The sequence below is a fragment of the Hordeum vulgare genome, chromosome 7H, assembly GCF_904849725.1.
Source record: "Hordeum vulgare subsp. vulgare chromosome 7H, MorexV3_pseudomolecules_assembly, whole genome shotgun sequence".
Classification (NCBI taxonomy): domain Eukaryota; kingdom Viridiplantae; phylum Streptophyta; class Magnoliopsida; order Poales; family Poaceae; genus Hordeum; species Hordeum vulgare.
Genome location: NC_058524.1, coordinates 188,616,852 through 188,635,576, shown reverse-complemented (window position 1 = coordinate 188,635,576; position 18,725 = coordinate 188,616,852). Strand labels below are relative to the sequence as shown.

The following is an 18,725-nucleotide window of genomic DNA, read 5'->3' as shown; positions in this document are numbered from 1 at the left end:
TGTTTTGCTCTGCTGCTGTTACTATTGTCGCTGCTGTTGTTACTTGTTTTGCTCTGCTGCCGTTACTACTGTCGCTGCTGCTGTTACTTGCTTTGCTCTGCTGCTGTAACTACTGTTGCTGCTACTGTTACTTGTTTTGCCTCGCTACTGCTGCTACTTGCTACTGCTGTCACTACTGTTGTTCCTTGCCACTGATGTTACTCGTTACACTGCTGCTACCTGCTACAATACTTTTTCTCGCGCCGTTGACGGCAAATCCACGGGCAACTTCTGGCGCCATTGATACAACAGTTAGGAATAGTCTGCCGTCAATAGATCGTTTCTGGCACCGTTGCTATCATACTACTTTGTTGCTGATACTTTGCTTGCAGATACTAATATTTCAGGTGTGGTTGAATCTGACACATTCAGCTGCTAATACTTGAGAATATCTTTCGCTTCCCGCCGAGCGAACCAACAAATTTGGGTTGAATACTCTACCCTCGAAAACTGTCGTGATCCCACGCGATGGTGGGCCACTGCAATTGTTGAGCAACTGGGAGCAGTTCTTTTCTGGCTCCGTTGCCGTGGAGGCATCAAGTCAGGAACACGTCAACAACATTTTTCTAGTGTCGTTGCCGGGGACTGCTAGCAGGCACGCTTTGGGCTCACTAAGTTCGTATGACATCGTTCATATCGCTCGAGCCCTTTTTCTGAGCGCTCCGACCAAGTTCTAACAGCCCCCAAGCATCTATGCCAAACAATACCCCTCAAAATAAAATAAAATAAACTATCCCGAAGAATACCAACTTCCACTTAAATGCCCAAACTAACAATTTGTAATTTTATCTCCGTCTATGATCTTGATCAATCTGATGCATCTAGTTGCTCCACATGGTTATCTCCCTCTTATTTCACATTGTGTATTCATTTTGTTCAATCCTATTCAAATTTACTTGTAAGGTCCCACCATCTATGACTCTTTGTAGGCTATATAATTATTTCACACCTTCGTCCCCGACCCCTTCTTTGCTCCCCATTGGGCGGCTCGGGCGTCAACCCTAACCCTAGCCGACGGGCCTCCTCCACCACCACTCCCTTCTCAACACCCCTTTCTTCGTGGGAAAGCCCACGCGGACACCAAGGACGGCGATGGCGGGACATCTTCCATGGGTTGCTTCTTCTATCCATTTGGGCGCGTCTGTTCTCGTCGGGTGTGGATTCTTGGTGTGTGCTTCGATAGCTTTCAGGGGCCATGTTGAGGTGTAGTGGCCGCTTCATCCAGTCATTTTAGGTATGGATCCATTTCCTCATTGACCCACTCCCTTGTCTTGGTTGTTACTTGCCAGATCTGGCGAGGGTTCTAACAGATCTGGCGCTTCTTCCTCTGAGTGGATCGTCTCCGACTAGTAGTATGTGCGATTTGGTCACTTTGTTGTCCACCATATTGGTTCAACTACCGATTTGGTAATTTGGTCACCTCGTCTCCGGTGTGGATGGGATTTGGTAATTAGTCACTTTTGCTTGAAAGGCTTATTGTTTGTGATGGTGTGGACGTCGTTGTTGGTTTGGTCTGTTCCTCAAATCGTGTGACGTTTAGACTCAGATCATTGGTCTCGGTGGTCTTCATTACTGGTGCTTGTGCTCTCACACCCCTCTAGTTGGTACCTCTCCATTTGCTCTACCCCTCTTCTATGACTTTAGTAAATACCAGTCCGGTAACATTGGAATGGTGGCCATGTTTCTCAATGATGCTAGGCCATGAATCATGCAAGAGGTGTTGTCTTTATGGTTGCTTGTTGTTTGGTCATTGTGGTGCTTATCTGCGTCAATCATTGTCCTTGTACGTCTTTGTGTTTAGGTCGTGTTGTAGGTGACTGTTGTTCAAGATCTCGCAGTGGATGTTTCTCGCTTTTTGTTTCATAGGACATACTTTTGCTCTAGCCCACATTGGGTTTGGTCGTCTCTCGCTTGTGTAGGTCGTTTAGATTTTTCATTTTGGGTTGTGCCTCTTTGGTGTTATATGGTTCATACCTTCAATGGTGATGTGTCATTTCCTCTGTTAATGAATTGACATGCCTACATGGTATAAAATGATTGTTTAACTTAGCTTACATCATTTTGGCATCAAAAATTAAATAATCATAGAATTGTGCAGTCTTCCATTAGAAGCATTCGGATGAAATGTTCTCATCAAACTCCGGATCACACGTCTTGTATATGGTATAAGAAACTCCAGAGAGTGTTGAAACTTCAACATGGTCTATGTGGGCCTCATTTTTTGAGTCGCTCATAAAAAATTGTTTTTGTGTACAATTAGGTTGTCTAGTTTCTAACCATATATTTCAAAACACATTGACACACTTTAATAACTTTGGATATTTAACCAAGTTTTTTTTCTTACGGTATTATATCCATTGGTCAAGTTGCAGTGTCAAAGAGATAGCATGACAATGTTTAACCAATCAAGGAGTGGCAGACCTAACAATGGGGCGAGCAAGGGTGACCGCCCTGGGTGTTCAGTGGTGGAGCGATGTATGACACCTACTCATCAAGTAGCAGGTGTGAAGCTATCAAGCATTGTCGTCATCCTTGCCCCGACTAACCTCAATATAGTCTGCCATTATAACCAAGTAAGTTATCGCTTCAAGACTCACCTTTTGACAAGATTCGTTCTCTGGTTATTATATTCAATCTATAACAATTGTCTAAGCCAAGCTAAAACATAGCTAAGTATTTGCATGGGCTAAGATCTTAATTGAAGTGGGTATTTTTAACAATTTTCTTCTTGGGAGTAAATTCCAAAGAGAGCTTTCTGGATTGCTAAAATCATGCAAAAAAGTTGAACTCTCACAATCTTAATTAAATAATAACCATGTCTATTATAAGATAGTGGATTTAGTCAAGAGGATGTTCACGCCATTCCCCTTAAAGTTTCTCTTTGTGACTTGCCCGAGGGGGTGAATGCGTAGCAACATTGCTCTCTTGGGTACAATGTGCAATCGTCACCCACCAAAAGAGATGAACAATGTGGGGAAATCATCGGCCACTATTGCTCTGAATCTCGGTACTCTGAAGGATCTAGGATGGCATACACGGTCTCTATTAAGTCAAATTTAATGGCCATCAAGTTAATCCTCAACTACGAGGTGCAGCCCCTCGAGCAGCACAAAAGCCTCCATCGAGGCGTCAATGGAGAACCACATATACTCGATGGAGACTCACATTCATCACAATAAGGAGTGTTAATGCTAGCTCACATTCTGAGTCTGGCGTGGTAGCGACGAGAGATTCTCTCTCAGACTCAAATGTGAGTCTCTTTCCCACTACCAAGCCAGACTCGTAATGTGAGCTAGCATCAGCACTCATTTTTATTGTTTTTGAAGCCGGTCTAATACACTACACTTGTGCCGTTGGTATCCTTTTTGTTGTTAATGCATTCACCACAATCCCCGTGGTGCTTAAAGCATGTCGTATAGGGGACCCCACATTCTCCTCATGGGTGATTTTGCGACGTCCCACTAGATGTACCATCATGCCACCATGATAGTGTGAATTCTAACAACAATTGGGATACACATTCCTCCTGAGCATGACACACACCTATTACGTCATGTGCAAGATAAGATCAGTATGACGTACCTTATAGGAAACTAGACTTTTTATATGATGATCCGCCAACATGCAAAAACAGGGAATTGTACCTTGCAAAGCCCTTCAATTGAAAATATGGAATTTCAGGGTACAAATCTTCCCTGGAGTACCTTCCAAACCTGATGTGCACCCATCCTCCCATCTCCCACATTTAGTTGGGCCTCGTTCTATATTCTACCATTTGCTCATAGTAGTTCCCTAAAATGGATCAATCAAGACATCAATCGTCCGTACACAAACACTGCCCCTTATGAGTCGTTATATTGTGATCATGCCTCATAGGGATCCAATGGTCCTTCCATATATTCAGGTCACCATATAGTTTCATGTTTAAGAGTTTCCAAACCTGACATAATACTCTGCCATGTGTTCGACGATTTTCACTTCAATCTTGTCTTAAACAAGTCCTCGCCCGAAGAATAGTTAGCTTGAAGGACTTGATCATAGTGCTTATGGTTCATACGATAATTTCCAACATCGCTTTGTTAAAAAATGTTATTCTTCAAACCCCATACCACCTTCATTTTTTGGAACACACATTTCGACCACGCCTTTGAATGTAATTTATCTTTATCTTGAGTCTCACCCCACCAGATATCTAGCAATAGCATCATAGATGGCCTTACATATATTCTTCGGGATATTAAAAGCAGATTTGGCATATACTAGGATTATTTTGTGTCAATGCCTTCACAAGAGTCTCTTTCCCACTAATGTTGGGAATTAGCAGACAAATGCACTTGTGGTTAACTGAAAACTGCAGCGGAAACAGAGTATCTCACCACAACATCATGTACTAACTCAAGGGTCGTCGCTTAGCACGGAAAGAAACATATGCAGCAGCATATATGGAGGAGAAAATGTTATTCAGCACACAAGACGCTCCTCAGACAAGTGTCTTGTGGCGGGAGTAACTTTCTCGACGGCAACAATCATCAACAAAAGAGACACCAGATTTTTACGTGGAAAACCCCTCAACTTGAGGGGGAAAACCACGGGCCGAAGCCACCCAAATCCTCTTCCACTATTATCAAATGTGGGATATAACAAGTTTCTTCTCTAAGTAGCACTAAAGGATCTCATACATCAAGATTTCTGAATCTTGGATGAACACAACAAGATTTTGGGGCTCAAGAGCTAGGGATTGGAACAATCTCACCAAAGATGGTGGAACCACAGCTTGAAGGAGACAAGCTAGTGGATCTGGATCATCACAACCTTGGGGAGGGGCTCCCTTTGCTTCTTCCTTCAATCTTTCTCTTCTTCCCTTTCTCACTTGGTTTTCTCTCTTCTTGTCCAATGGAGGCTAAACTGATTTTCGTCACACTAGGTGGTGGCTGCTGGATGGAGGGTAAAGCATCCCCATCCACTCACGTGCAAAGACCAAAATGACCCTAGGTCATAAACCTAATGGGTAGTGGGCTTGTGCACCTCTTTTGGGCTGCCCAAAAGGCCTCAAATGGTCATCTCCTCACAACCCACATGAGGTGGATATCCCAACAAATCTCCCCCTCTAACTCATGAGGGGGGACTGCCATGCCTGCTACATTGCAACATGCTTGTAGCTTATCATTTGGCAATATCTTGGTCATCATATCCGAACCATTGTCGTCGGTATGGATCTTCTCAAGTTTCAGCAACTTGGAACTCACAACATCTCGAATCCACTAATATCTCACATCAATGTGCTTGCTTCAAAAGTGATAGCTTGAATTCTTGGCAAGGCGGTAGCACTTTGAGTGTCACATAACAGAACATACTTCTCTTGCTTTATGCCGAGCTCTTGCAAGAAGTTCTTCATCCACAAAACGTCCTTGTCAGCATCAACTGCTGCTATGTACTTAGCTTTTGTAGTTGATGTAGAAACACATTTTTGCAATCTTGATTGCCATGACACTTCTCCCCCCCCCCATAAGTCATCACGTATCCAGATGTGGACTTCCTATGATCCTTGTCACTTGCATAATCTGCATCGATATAGCCCTGCAATACAGGATCAGCACTTCCAAAGCATAAACAAGATGTAGAAGTTCTCTTGAGATACCTGAGAATCCACTTCACTACTTTCGAATGAGCTTTACCTGGATTTTTCATGAACCATCTAACAACTCCAACTGCATAGGCAATATCAGGTCTAGTGCATACCATGGCATACATCAAACTGCCCACAGCAAATTGGTAAGGCACTTTCCTCATTTCTTCTTTCTCCTTCTTGCTTGTAGGACAATGTGTTGAATTTAGTTTGTGATGGCCTGCAAGCGGAGAGATAACAGATTTTGCATCTTCCATATTGAACCTTTCAAGTACCTTCTCAATGTATCTTTCCTGTGAGAGCCAAAGCAGCTTCTTTGATCTACCACGGGAGATCTTCATGCCAAGCATTTTCTTAGCTGGTCCTAAATCCTTCATGGAAAATGATTTACTCAATGCCTTTTTGAGGAGAGCAATCCTCTTTGTGCCATTTCCAGCAATCAACATGTCATCAACATACAACAAGAGAATAATGAAGTCACCATCAGCTTACCTCTTCATAAAGACACAATGATTAGGTTGTGCTTTATGGTAACCAAGCCCAGCCATAAAAGCCTCGAACTTCTTGTACCATTGTCGAGGAGCTTGCTTCAAGCCATACAAGCTCTTCTTCAGTTTACAAACTAAGTGCTCCTTGCTTGCAACCATGAATCCTTCTGGCTGCTCCATGTATATCTCCTCCTCTAGGTCACCATGCAAGAATGCAGTCTTCACCTCAAGTTGTTCAATTTCCAAGTCCATGCTGGTTGCCTTGCCAAGCACAACTCGAATTGAAGATATATTGACCACCAGAGAGAAAATCTCATCATAATCAATGCCCTTTTTCTGACTAAAACCTTTCACGACCAATCTGACCTTGTACCTTGGGTGTGAGGTGTTTTCTTCAGTCTTCACTCTGTACACCCACTTGTTTTTGAGTGCTTTCTTGCCCTTTGGCAGATTTACTAACTCAAAAGTATCATTCTTATACATGGATTTCATCTCATCCTGCATGGCTTCTGACCATTCTTCCTTATTCTCATCAAACATTGCCTCCTCATAGCATGGGGGCTCACCTGCATCAGTCATCAACACATATTGATGTGCTGGATATTAGAAGAAGGAATGCGACCTCTATCACTTTGTCTTTGTTGCTGCACTCGTGGTGAATCAAGTGGATTTTTGTTGGCATTATTATTACCAACTTCTTCATCATCCTCACTTGATGGCTGCTCGTCACTTTGACTTGTATTCCCTTGGTCAGTTACATATCCACTCTCTTCAGTGCCATCATATCCCCCATGATTGTCATGCACGAGAGGAGGATGGATTGGATCCATGTCAACCTGAGGTGTGTTGGTCATTGGCTTCTCTGGTTTCCCAATATCTTTTATTGCCTCATCTTCAATGAACATCACATCCCGGCTTCTCATAATTTTCCTGTTGACTGGATCCCACAACATGTAGCCAAACTCTTCACTTGGTTGGGTGAGGTAGATGCACTGCTTTGTCTTGCTATCAAGCTTGGATCTCTCATCCCTTGGGACATGTACAAATGCCCCGCAACCAAAGACCTTCATGTGCTTGTATGATACCTCCTTACCTGACCAAACTCTCTAAGGAATATCACCTCCAAGAGGAACTAAGGGAGATAGGTTAACCACATATATAGCATTCATCAATGCTTAAGCCCAAAAACAATTAGGTAAATGAGCATGAGAGAGCATAATTGTGACCCTCTCTGTGAGTGTCCTGTTCATTCTCTCTGCAAGACCATTGAGCTGAGGTGTCTTTGTTGGACTCTTCTCAAGCCTGATGCAAAACTTCCCGCATACCTTTCAAAAGGACCTCGGTATTCACCACCATTGTCTGATCTCACACACTTCAATTTTCTGCCATTTTCTCTCTCAACTTTGGCATGGAACTCCTTGAAGGCTTCAAGCATCTGGTATTTGTGTTTCAGCACATATGCAAAAACCTTTCTGGAATGGTCATCAATAAAAGTCACAAAATATAATGCTCAACCATGAGTTTTTTCAGTCATGGAGCAAACATCAGTGTGCACAGTATCAAGAACATTTTCTGCACGGTGTGGAAGGAGTGTACGAAATGCAACCCTATGTTGTTTGTGAGAAAAACAATGTGCACAGGGTTTCAAGGATATACCTTTCAACTCACGGAGGTGCTCCATGCGAGCAAGAGCATGCATGCCCTTCTCACTCATATGCCCAAGCCTCTTGTGCCATAATTCCATCGAAGTGTCTTTTTCAGCAATGTTCAACACCTCATTGCACAACTTGGTTTTAGTCACATAGAGATTACCTTGCCTACTTCCTCGAGCCACAATCAAAGAGCCTTTGGTGAGCTTCCACTTTCCTTCAACAAAATAACTAGGATGTTTGATATCATCAAGCTTGCCTACTCAAAATAAATTCAGCCTTATGTCGGGAACGTGCCTCACATCATCGAGCACCAACCTGCAACGTGTATTTGTTTCAATGCATATAGATCCCTTGCCAACAATTGTTGACGAACCACTATTTCCCGTCCTTACTTGGCCAGTGACACCACTAGTGATGTGAAATACTCTTTGTGTGATGTGATGTGATGTGATGTGATGTGATGTGATGTGAAATACTCTTTATGTGATGGCATGTGGTGTGATGTGATGTGAAATACTCTTTGTGTGATGTGATGTGGTGTGATGTGATGTGATGTGATGTGATGAGATGTGAAATACTCTTTGTGTGATGTGATGTGAAAACTCTTTGTGTGATGTGATGTGGAAGGATGCACCTGAACCCACAACCCAACTCATGGCATCATCACGAACAACACTATAGCATTCATCATCTTCAATGACTAGATAGTCCTCGTCTGTTGCAGCCATGGTTAAGCTGCTCTCAACATTTTGCTCGGTTTTATTTGCAAGTTTACCCTCCGCGAGCTCTCTTTTATAATTCCCTCGCTCATTCTTAATGTGCCCCGGATTGCCACGATGAAAGCAAGTAGTCTATTTTCTTTGTTTTGACTTTGATCTCCCCCTCGATTTATTTTTGCCTTGCTAAAATCTGGTGTGACCGTGCCCTCGGTTCTCATTCTTCCCATGGGTTTCAGCCACATACGCATCTGAAGAAGAGGCTTCACCCTTTTCCTTCTTTCTCGCTTCTTCATTCAACATGATGTTCTTCACCATCTCCAAAGTCAGCTTCCCATCCGGAGCTGAATTTCTAAGTGACACAATAAGCGTGTTCCAACTATCATGCATGGAACTCACCAGCAACAATGCTTGCACCTCATGCTCAAAGTTGATCTGCATGGCTGAAAGTTGATTTATATGGCATTGGAAGACATTCAAGTGCTCAACCACACTTGTGACATCTCGGTACTCAAGCTTTGCAAGTCTTTTGATCACCGAGGCCTTGTTCATTGATGTCTTCCTCTCATACGTAGACTCAAACTTCTGCCACATCTCATATGCATTTGTGTCATTTGCAACATGGTGAAATATATTGTGGTTGATGTACAATCGAATCATACCTACTGCCTTTCTATGCAGCACTCTCCATTCTTCTTCCGTGACTCCAGATGGTATCATGTCTTTCACAATTGACTCATACAAATCCTTGCAATAAAGGATGTCTTCCACCATGGGCTTCCATAATGAGTAATTGGAAGAATCGCGTTTTATCATGCCACTTGTAGTAGCGCTTTCTTCCAAAGCCATTGTGAGCAGCACTTCCAGCAACAAACAAGCAACTGGGATTAGCAACCTTCTAAGCAACCAAGGCTCTGATACCGCTCTGTTGGGAATTAGCACACAAATGCACATGGGGTTAACTGAAAACTGTAGCGGAAATAGAGTAATATCAGCACCACATCATGTACTAACTCAAGGATCGCTGCTTAGCACGGAAGGAAACATATGCAGCAACATATATGGAGGAGAAAATGTTACTCAGCACAAAAGACGCTCCTCATACAAGTGTCTTGTGGCAGGAGTAACTTTCTCGACAGCAACAATCATCAACAAAAGAGACACCAGATTTTTACGTCAAAAACCCCTCAACCTGAGGGGGAAAACCACCTACCGAAGCTACCCAAATCCTCTCCCACTATTATCAAATGTGGGATATAACAAGTTTCTTCTCTATATAGCACTAGAGGATCTCATACATCAAGATTTCTGAATCTTGGATGAACACAGCAAGATTTGGGACTCAAGAGCTAGGGATTGGAACAATCTCATCAAAGATGGTGGAACCAGAGCTTGAAGGAGACAAGGTAGTGGATCTGGATCATCACAACCTTGGGGAGGGGCTCCCTTTGCTTCTTCCTTCAATCTTTCTCGTCTTACCTTTCTCACTTGGTTTTCTCTCTTCTTCTCCAATGGAGGTTGGATTGATTTTCGTCACACTAGGTGGTAGTTGCTGGATGGAGGGTAAAGCATCCCCATCCACTCACATGCAAAGACCAAAATGACCCTAGGTCATAACCCTAATGGTAGTGGGCTTGTGCACCTCTTTTGGGCTGCCTAAAAGGCCTCAAATGGTCATCTCTTCACAGCCCACATGAGGAGGATATCCCAACAACTAATATATATAATAGCTTTGAGAGCTATCTCTTGATAAGTGCACAAACCCTACCAAAAATATGTTGGAAGCAATCACTACGGCGAGTGTCAACCAATGATGGGTAATCTGAAATACTTATCAGCTAATGCATATGAAACAATGTTAAGCTATGCACATACCTCGGCTCGTACCTCCACATCTCGTATTAGGGATAGAAAATACAATGGACTTTACATCACTAACCAACTGCTGAGCTTGCAGAGACGTATCTAGAGCATTCAGGAGTGTCGTGGCGTATCAACTCTCCTCAAGATCAGGGAGAGGTAAGCAAATAGAAAGTGTGAAACTCATGGTGCACTATAGCACACCCTAATCTCCTCCTCGTGTGTTAGCAGACTGGTAAACCCTCACCATAAATCAAGAAGAGGTAACGTGATAGGGGATCCCCTTGCCTAAGCACCCCTTGTAGGGTAGATGTATATGTTTCATTTGAGTTGAACAAAACCCTATTATTATCTCATCATACTCTTCAATGATCATTGACCGGTGCTTGAACAAGCATGATCCCCCATGCATCGCCGTATTCCAATTCCCAAAGCATGGAAACTCAACTGTGAATGTGTATTCATCAAAGGGCCTGAATTTGACCTCCTTTGCGCATCCCCATACCACTTGCATAGCGAGGAAGTGAGTCATATGGTTAAAGGGAGTTTGAATGCAAACCCTAAGGCATGTGCCAATGCAAGTCTCTTAGCATGGTTTCATAAACATTTTGCGTATGTGGCACTGTATTTAATGAAGAGAGATAGTGAAGTTGTATCTTAGCTAACATACAACCATGGTACGTGGACATACGGAAATAAGAGGTGCTAACCCAATCACATGTATGCATGAGCCACAAATCATTAAATTTAGATACAATGCATTGTATTAGTTTTTTCTTATGCTTTTATTACGCATATGATTACGTGCTAAGAGACAATGCATTGGCACATGCCTAAGAATCACCGCCCAACGTGTCTCCCGTGTGGGCGTTCCTATCAGTCCTGAGAGACCCACCATCTCCCCTTCCTCTTTTGTGATCTCCGTCCTCTCGAGAAGATCACCATCTTTGATGGTGGGTTATGGCCTCTGTTCTCAACCAAAGCTTCAATCATCCTACTACCCTCAAAACCAGCCACCGTCGACGGAGTTCTGGCCCTGGTGACGCACATTCACCGCGTGTGGACAATTTATAACCCTAGGAGTACTCTGGGCATTGGAGAAGGCATGTCCTTCCTTAGATGATATGGTGGATTCCTACAGGGTTGCCGTGGAAGGGGGATTGGTCATGCTCATCACCTCCACCGGGGGATTGAACTTAAAATTGAGTGTTTTTTTAATATTTGCCGCTCCTAATGGTTTGCCCAACCTCCACGGATGCTCTAAAATAATCTTTTTGAAAACACTATAGGCGGCAGACGCTCATACATATGTACATACACTCAATCCTATGAACGTACACACGTACGACTTTATCCTTATAAACACCTTCAAGAGGCTGAGTCGGCACACCATCTCGAGATTGATGAAATCGCCACATGATCTGAAAGTCTAAAATAAATTCAGAAAAATGCAAACACCAATGTTAAATTTGGGACTTGAATTCTAGCGAGCAGGTGATATCACTATGCTCCTAGTCATACGACCACAGATTGGTTCGTCTAAACTAAACTAATATAAAATGTTCTAAACTACTCGGCCTCGCACTTACAGTAGGAAAGAAAATCAGAATACCAAGAAAAGAAATTCAGAATGCACCATAAACTAATCAGACTTCAATACGAAGAAAAACACCAGGGGGTAACACTGCTACTGCTGCTAAGTGCTAGTAACATATAAACCGGAGCAACCGTCGCTCCAAACAATCAGCCATGCAATTGCATTTTTAGCTACGTACAAAATTACACATGTGACTGCATGCTTCATCTTCCTACTACATGCAACACCACGGTCCCAACTCCCCCAAAAAAAATATCCACGGTTTTGCGGAATTTCCTACTGTTGCGGCGGTCCTCCCGCGTTTTCCTCCTCCCGTCCCTCCGGCGCGCGAGGGGCCACCGCCGCCGACACCGCGGCGTCATACCCGTCCGCCGATGCCGCAGCGAACTCGGCCATGGCGCCTGTCACGGCGCCCAAGCCGGCGCAGAGCACGCGCCCCGCCATGCCCTCCATGCCCGCGGCGGCTCCCGTGCACACCGACCCGACGCCAGCCACGAAGAAGTCCAGCCCGTCCATCACCCGCGCCTCCGACGCCGCTTCGACGGCGAGCCCCCACTCCATGCACACCAGGAACGCCGGCGGCACGGTGCGCGGCGCCGCGGCGCCTGTTCCTATGCCCAGGCAACGTCGTGCCCAAGCGGACAGAGCGCGCGCGTACGCGCGCTGCGCCAACAGCCAGGCGTCCAGAGCTCCACGCCAGGCTCGGACCTCGCACTCAAGGGCGACGGCGGCGGGAGGCGGCGTCGTCGCCTCTGGAGGACCGAGAGCCACAGTGGCCGCAGCCGATGTGCGGTGTTGGAGGAAGAGAAGCTTGGCGTCGTCGATGGTCCGCTTCTGAGCGTCGTGGCGTTCGGCCATGGCTCGCCACATCCGCGACAGTCTGCACAATGCAAGAACAGCTCTGTTATTATCCAAGGTTACGATCAGGTAGGGTTATTGGGTATTTTCATTCTGAGACTTTGGATTGTGCTGGGAACTGCATTTGCGATTATAAAATGCAACTTTTCTGACTAGGTTTAAACTTTAAAACGATATGCATGTAGAGGGAAACTCTAAAATCACAGGCTATGGTTTTTGCTCAACAATAATGCTTCGTACCAGATTCAAAGTTTTCTTTTTAAAAGCGCTTGACGTTAATTGTGTGTTTTACCACCGACTTGTGCTTTCCTGCCAAAGTGCATGCTTAAACGCAGGTAGCGCACGTTAAGCGCTAGGTGTTTCCCTATAGCCTAGAGCATAGCGGTCCCTTAATAAACTATGACCTGATTAGTACCTGAGTGAAGACAATATGATTGCCATTACTAGTTATGTTTGCGAGTGCTTGTTATGCCTGCTGTTCGAATTGATCCAAGTATTCTACTTGCATCCTCCTACATAAGAATTCGACCTTAAAAATGGTTAAGTTTGTGTGATGTTCTGCTGATGATCCAAATGATCTGGTAAAAATGGTTAAGTTTTGAACTCTACTTGCATCCTCCTACATAAGAATTTGACCTTAAAAATGGTTAAGTTTGTGTGATGTTCTGCTGATGATCTAAATGATCTGGTAAAAATGATTCATGTCAAACAGTACCGATCTCTTGTTGAACATCATTAAACATTAAAACCAACCTTGAATATTGACATTGTTCTATTAGGTTAATCAGTCCAGGAGTTACTCAAAGAAGTATATAGCTGACCATTATATCATTCATGTATGGAAGATCCCCTAAATTCACATGCATTCCTACATCAGCATGCCTACTATGGTCAATAAACCAACAGCTATTCACCCTTTGTTTGCTGAAAACTGTGACATTTTGAAGTCATGGCTGCCTGGCTGGCCATCATCTACTCTTACTTGGCCGGACTATGCCCATTGTTTGACCAGTTAACATATTATTTATGAAATGCTGGCTTATAAAAATTGAACTAACTTCTCAATGGTGAGCAAAAGCATACCCTTGGATAAGCTCCATAAGTTGAGGGTGCAGCTCCTCGTCTCTTAGAACTTCAATTCTTCTTGATATTGACTGAACAGTCTGTATTGACACCTTCATCCGAGTTTGTAAGCTTCTCAATGCTACACGAGTCTTATCAACAGAAGAAGGCTCCTCCCCTTTCACATCCTGGGTCCGCAAATGTGCCATCCTCTTCTCATACTCAAGTCTTAACCGCTCACCCACCTACAAGTGACAAAGACAAGCATGACTTCCGCTAGTTGGTTCTACTGATCTGTTGTTATAGGTCCGTGACGGTGACAAAGATCATACCTTTACTTCTTTGTACAATTTCTTCTCCCATGTATACAGTCTATCCAGAGTGGAGTGATGACTTCCAGACATTGTACTGCAAGATTCTTCAGAGTAACAGCTGCTTGTATCATTGTCAAAAAGATCATCTATTGAACTAGAAGCAAGAAGGAACCGGGAAGATGATGATCGCGTTGAAGCAGATCGCAAAAGTGCAACTGGGTTTAGCATCTTTACTGCATTACAAAATTCATGAGCAAGTTCAGCAAGTGAAATCTGGAACATTGTAAATAACTTCAGTTTTGGTTTGTAAAAGTGGTACCAGAGAGATCATTTGAGGTTGAGTATTGAGCTCGACTTGCCTCCAACATCCGTGAGACTTCCTGAGCAGCGCTACAGATCCCCAAGAACTGACTGTCAATATCCTTCATGGCCTCAACCAAACTCGTTGGCCTTCGGTTCAGATACACAGTGAAACCTGGGGTTTCTTCTGCATTTGCTACTTTGTTCCTCATCAGTTCTTTCTTATGTGCCTTCATCTCATGGTCTACTGCATTACGGGGCTCGGATAAGTCTGCGCATTGAACACCTTTGGATTGATGTCCCTTTTGTTCTTGCTTGACATTGACTTCCGAATTTCCTGGGCGGGCCTCGTTAGAAGCCATACATCTTTGGTCATCTGAATGCTCACATTCTTCATCTTCATCTTCATCTTCTTCATCATCACCCTCATCAGATTCTTCTTCGTCATCATCCTCCTCCTCCCCCTCCCCATCTTTGTTGTGCATTTGTTCATGTTTTTGACATTCATCATCTTCCTCTTCGAGTTCTGGGATTCCTTCCTCCTCTCTTACCCGCTGTAACCGTGCCAATTCATCGTCAGTGACCACATTGTCATAGCTACTCCGAGGGCGCGGGTATGGATAGCTGTCCAGCGACGAGAATGGATTCCAGAAGGAGTCCCACTGTGATGATTCTGGTTCCTGGGGTGATGGGGGTGGGTAGTTTGGCTTGTCATGAGATGCGTAATTAGATGTCCTCCTTGGATCCTGGGGTGGAGCAGGTGGATAGCTTTGCCTGTCATAAGGTGGCATGTAATAAGAAGAATTCCTTGCTGGCTCCTGGGGTGAAGGAGGTATGTAATTTGGCCTGTCATAAGGTGGCATGTAATAAGAATTCCTCACTGGCTCCTGGGTTGATGGAGCATAATGTGGCATGTAATAAGAAGAATTCCTCACTGGCTCCTGGAGCGATGAAGGTACGTAGTTTGGCCTGTCATAAGGTGGCGTGTAATAAGCATTCCTCACTGGTTCCTGGGGTGATGGAGTTACATAGCTTGCCCTGTCATAAGGTGTATAGTGAGAAGATGGCCTCATCGGTGAGGAGTTCGCTGGGAAGAATCTATCTGTGCCACCATAACCATCCACAGGGTAATGTGATTCAACACGGATTGTTTCCACAGGCCGTGGGGCCTCTTCAACTGACACCGATGGGTTTGGTCCTGACATCAAGTACTTGGCAACATGAACAGTCCTCTTCTCATACGAACCATAAGGAAGGCCGAGCATCTCTGGCTTCTGTTGCTTGACAGGAGAGATGAATGGGTCAAAAATGAGCTCGTGCCGATCATCTCCAGCGACGAACCGCTGTAGGGCCATCGAAACACATTTCATGGACTCGATGTAGGCAATGTGAGAGGATGCAAAACGGTTGCGCTGTTCCAGTGCCTGCTTGATGAAGTCCCTCCTGTCCCGGCACATCTTAACAGCCTCCTCATCTTCCAATCTGGAAGCAGCACATCCCATGTCTCCAGAGTCTTTGTGTTGTCAGGAATATGTCATGCCCGGGGCAGAATTTCTGAAAAGACAAAAAGAAAAGGAATGTGGCAGGTAAGTTTCGGCTTCAATAAATCAGGTATCATGTGTAAGTGCAGAAATTACCTGATATTGTAGATTGGTCAATTGTTGGTAACATGTGCATTGCAGCTGAAGCCAGTGAACGAGAAGATGATTCGTACAAACCTACAGTCTAGCAAATTTCAGACATTTCAGAAGCATGCACACTCATTTTACGCAATCAAATTGTGTATCAAAAGGGAACTCGGACATAGGCTATTCATCAGCCTGCAACAGGCAATCAACAAGGAGTGTTGAGATTGACTACTGGGATGGATCTAACATGAAATGCAACTGCTTCTCACAAGACGCAAAAAAATCTGTGCTCGAAAGACAGTGAGAGCTACAACACCACAGAAAGATGCCCCTTTGGAAATGAAATACCCCACTGCCAAAACATACCCTACACATTTTTTTTTCGTCAGCAGCGACATTCCTTCCTCCTAAACGAGGGCTAGAAAAGCAAGAAAGTTAGGAATATAGCTCTTGGCCCAGCAAGACATGAACGGCCCTACTGCCTACTTGCATAATCATGGTCACGGTAAGCTGACTCGATATCTTTATTTCTGAACTCACTTCAGTACACTGAAAATATCAGAGTCAGGACGGTGCTGGGTGAAACATTGGATTCGAAGCAGCATTTTTTATTTTGCAGTGAAGTAAGTACAAATAACAGGCTTGCCCTCTATAAATCACAAGCTGCCAGAAAAACACAATGCAAAGATATCTTGAAGGTGAAATGAGGGGAAGAAGTGCCACAACTTTACATGGCAGGCAAAATTACAAAAGTGTTGTTGGCCCTGGATGGACTGAATTACCACAGCTCCATCTATGGTTGCCTGATTTTCTGGTGTTTAAAAAAGGTTAAAAAAAAAGGCTGTAACAAGAAGAAAATTACAAGAAAGCTCTGAAGATGATGATGGGTAATGATAACACTTGTCTCTTGGTAAACTACCCACAAGGGAAAAGATGAGAAAAGAGTAGTACTAGTTCCAATCCTCCAACCAACCAAATGTTGAATTGCTCCCGCCAATCTGCGAGTGGAACTATATACGCTATACGGGAGGGAGCGGAAAAAAATCAAGAGTTTGCTGGAAAAGCACCGCAGGCGCATCAGTGCTCACTGCACCTTGCTTAACCTTCAGGCGCATCAGGCAGGGAGCAGATGGAGAAATCACGGACGCCGGCCAAAAACACAACGCTTGCAGGCAAGGCAATTCTCGCTCTGAACTCTTCAGCACCAGATGAAGCAAGGAGATACTGGAAACGGGGATGTGCATTAGACTAGCTATGAAAACTGAAGGAAAAGTAGAAGAAGAGGGTATCTGATTCTGATGCAGGAGGGAAAGGGGGATACGATTAAATCTTCTTAGGTAAAAAAAGAAGAAGAGAAGATGACAACTGTTGCAGTAAAAAAAAGAAGAAGAGAAGACCACAGCTGTGGCAGCAATAATCAACATGAAACGGCTGCTGAATCCTCATATGTCCACATTAAAGAGCAGGCGAATGAAACAATTCGTATGGGAAAAGATGAGGCGCACAGTACAGTAGAGTACAGGAACACATCATTCTGAAGTGCGGGTGAAGCAAAGGCAGGGAAAAACAGAGCGCAGAGAGAGAGAGAGAGAGGGGGGGGGGAAGAAGAAACCAGGGGCATACTAGTAGACATCACATACATGTTCTTGGAGCGCTCAATCAAAGGTGGGGGGAATCACGAAATTCTCTCTCTCTCTCTCTCTCTCGGGACGAAGAACAGCTCCGGAACCCGACTCTTTCTCTCTCTGAAACGCAGCACTTTGTCTCTCTCCTTTGGCTCGAGGAAACCTCTCATCCAACCGCATCAATTGCCACCATTAAACAACACAAAAGCGAAGGTGGGGACAAAAGGAGGGGCAATGCGAGCGAGCCTACACAAGAAGAGATTAAAAATAGGATCAGGGGAGGTCTATACCTGGGCTGGGATTGAAGCCGAAGGAGGACCTTCTTCTCTTCTCTTCTCTACTCTACTCTACGACCACCTCAAACCCCTTGGCCTTGGGTGGGTGTGTACAGGACCAAGGAGCCGAAGAAAGATTTGTGGGGAGATGTAGAGAGAGAGAGAGATAGCGTGGGTGGCAGCGGCAGTGGCAGAGGAAAGAGAGAGAGAGAAGAGAGAGAAGAGAGGGGAGGGGAGGGGCAAGGCAACAACGGTCAAAAGACTGGAAAGGGGGGGAGGTCGCCGAAGGAGGAGGAGGAGAGGGAGAGAGAAAAGCGGGGTCGGATGAATTGGGGTATGACCCTACGCTTGCTGTTATTTCCCAATAATGCCCTACTCATTCATTTCCCCTCTTTTTTTAGGGGCGCTGCTCATTTATCCCCTGCCAATTTTATCGACGAAACTGGGGCTCAGTGGAGTAGGTCTGTTTGTGCAATTGAGGGAAATTCCGCCTTGGAGAACTGTCTTTTCTCACACTGGGATCTTGACATTTTTCTTTTTGTTACTGCCATTACAGAGAGAGAGGGCGGTGGTGGGTGGGGGTGTCTTTTTTTAACTGGTAAAGAAATGTGATGATGTGTGTGGAAATTCATGGCGTTTGGAGGTATGCAATGCGACAGCAGCACTACGCAGATTAGGAACTGAA

The 18,725-nt window shown here is 44.5% G+C and overlaps 1 protein-coding gene and 1 long non-coding RNA gene across 4 annotated transcripts in view; one reads left to right on the top strand and one right to left on the bottom strand.

Moving 5' to 3' along the window:
- Positions 1–1,002: 1,002 nt before the first annotated feature.
- LOC123412888 overlaps positions 1,003–18,725 on the top strand; it is a 36,739-nt gene continuing 19,016 nt past the window's right edge. The window contains exons 1-2 of the long non-coding RNA XR_006613623.1: positions 1,003–1,273; positions 2,412–2,612. This is a non-coding gene — a long non-coding RNA (uncharacterized LOC123412888). The remainder of the gene's footprint in view (positions 1,274–2,411; positions 2,613–18,725) is intronic.
- Positions 12,006–18,306, bottom strand: LOC123412886 (nitrate regulatory gene2 protein). 3 transcript variants are annotated; one of them, XM_045105845.1, is made up of 6 exons: positions 18,056–18,306; positions 16,150–16,237; positions 14,532–16,066; positions 14,231–14,445; positions 13,920–14,143; positions 12,006–12,858 (listed from the first exon to the last, which is right to left on the bottom strand). In XM_045105845.1, the coding sequence occupies exons 3-6, from the start codon at positions 16,012–16,014 to the stop codon at positions 12,255–12,257; spliced, it is 2,526 nt and encodes an 841-aa protein (XP_044961780.1). In that variant the 5' UTR covers positions 16,015–16,066; positions 16,150–16,237; positions 18,056–18,306; the 3' UTR covers positions 12,006–12,254. The 3 variants fall into 3 exon arrangements, with proteins under 3 accessions (XP_044961780.1, XP_044961783.1, XP_044961782.1); XM_045105848.1 differs by having other exon boundaries at positions 16,150–16,230; XM_045105847.1 differs by lacking the exon at positions 18,056–18,306 and adding an exon at positions 17,781–18,021.

Bases quoted from the DNA above. Each gene is read 5' to 3' on its own strand.
- LOC123412886 (XM_045105845.1), bottom strand. From the start codon at position 16,014: ATGGGATGTGCTGCTTCCAGATTGGAAGATGAGGAGGCTGTTAAGATG. The intron at 14,446-14,531 runs GTACCACTTTTA...TTTGTAATGCAG, and splicing joins AACCTCAAATGATCTCTCTG to TAAAGATGCTAAACCCAGTT. The intron at 14,144-14,230 runs GTATGATCTTTG...TGTCACTTGTAG, and splicing joins AATTGTACAAAGAAGTAAAG to GTGGGTGAGCGGTTAAGACT.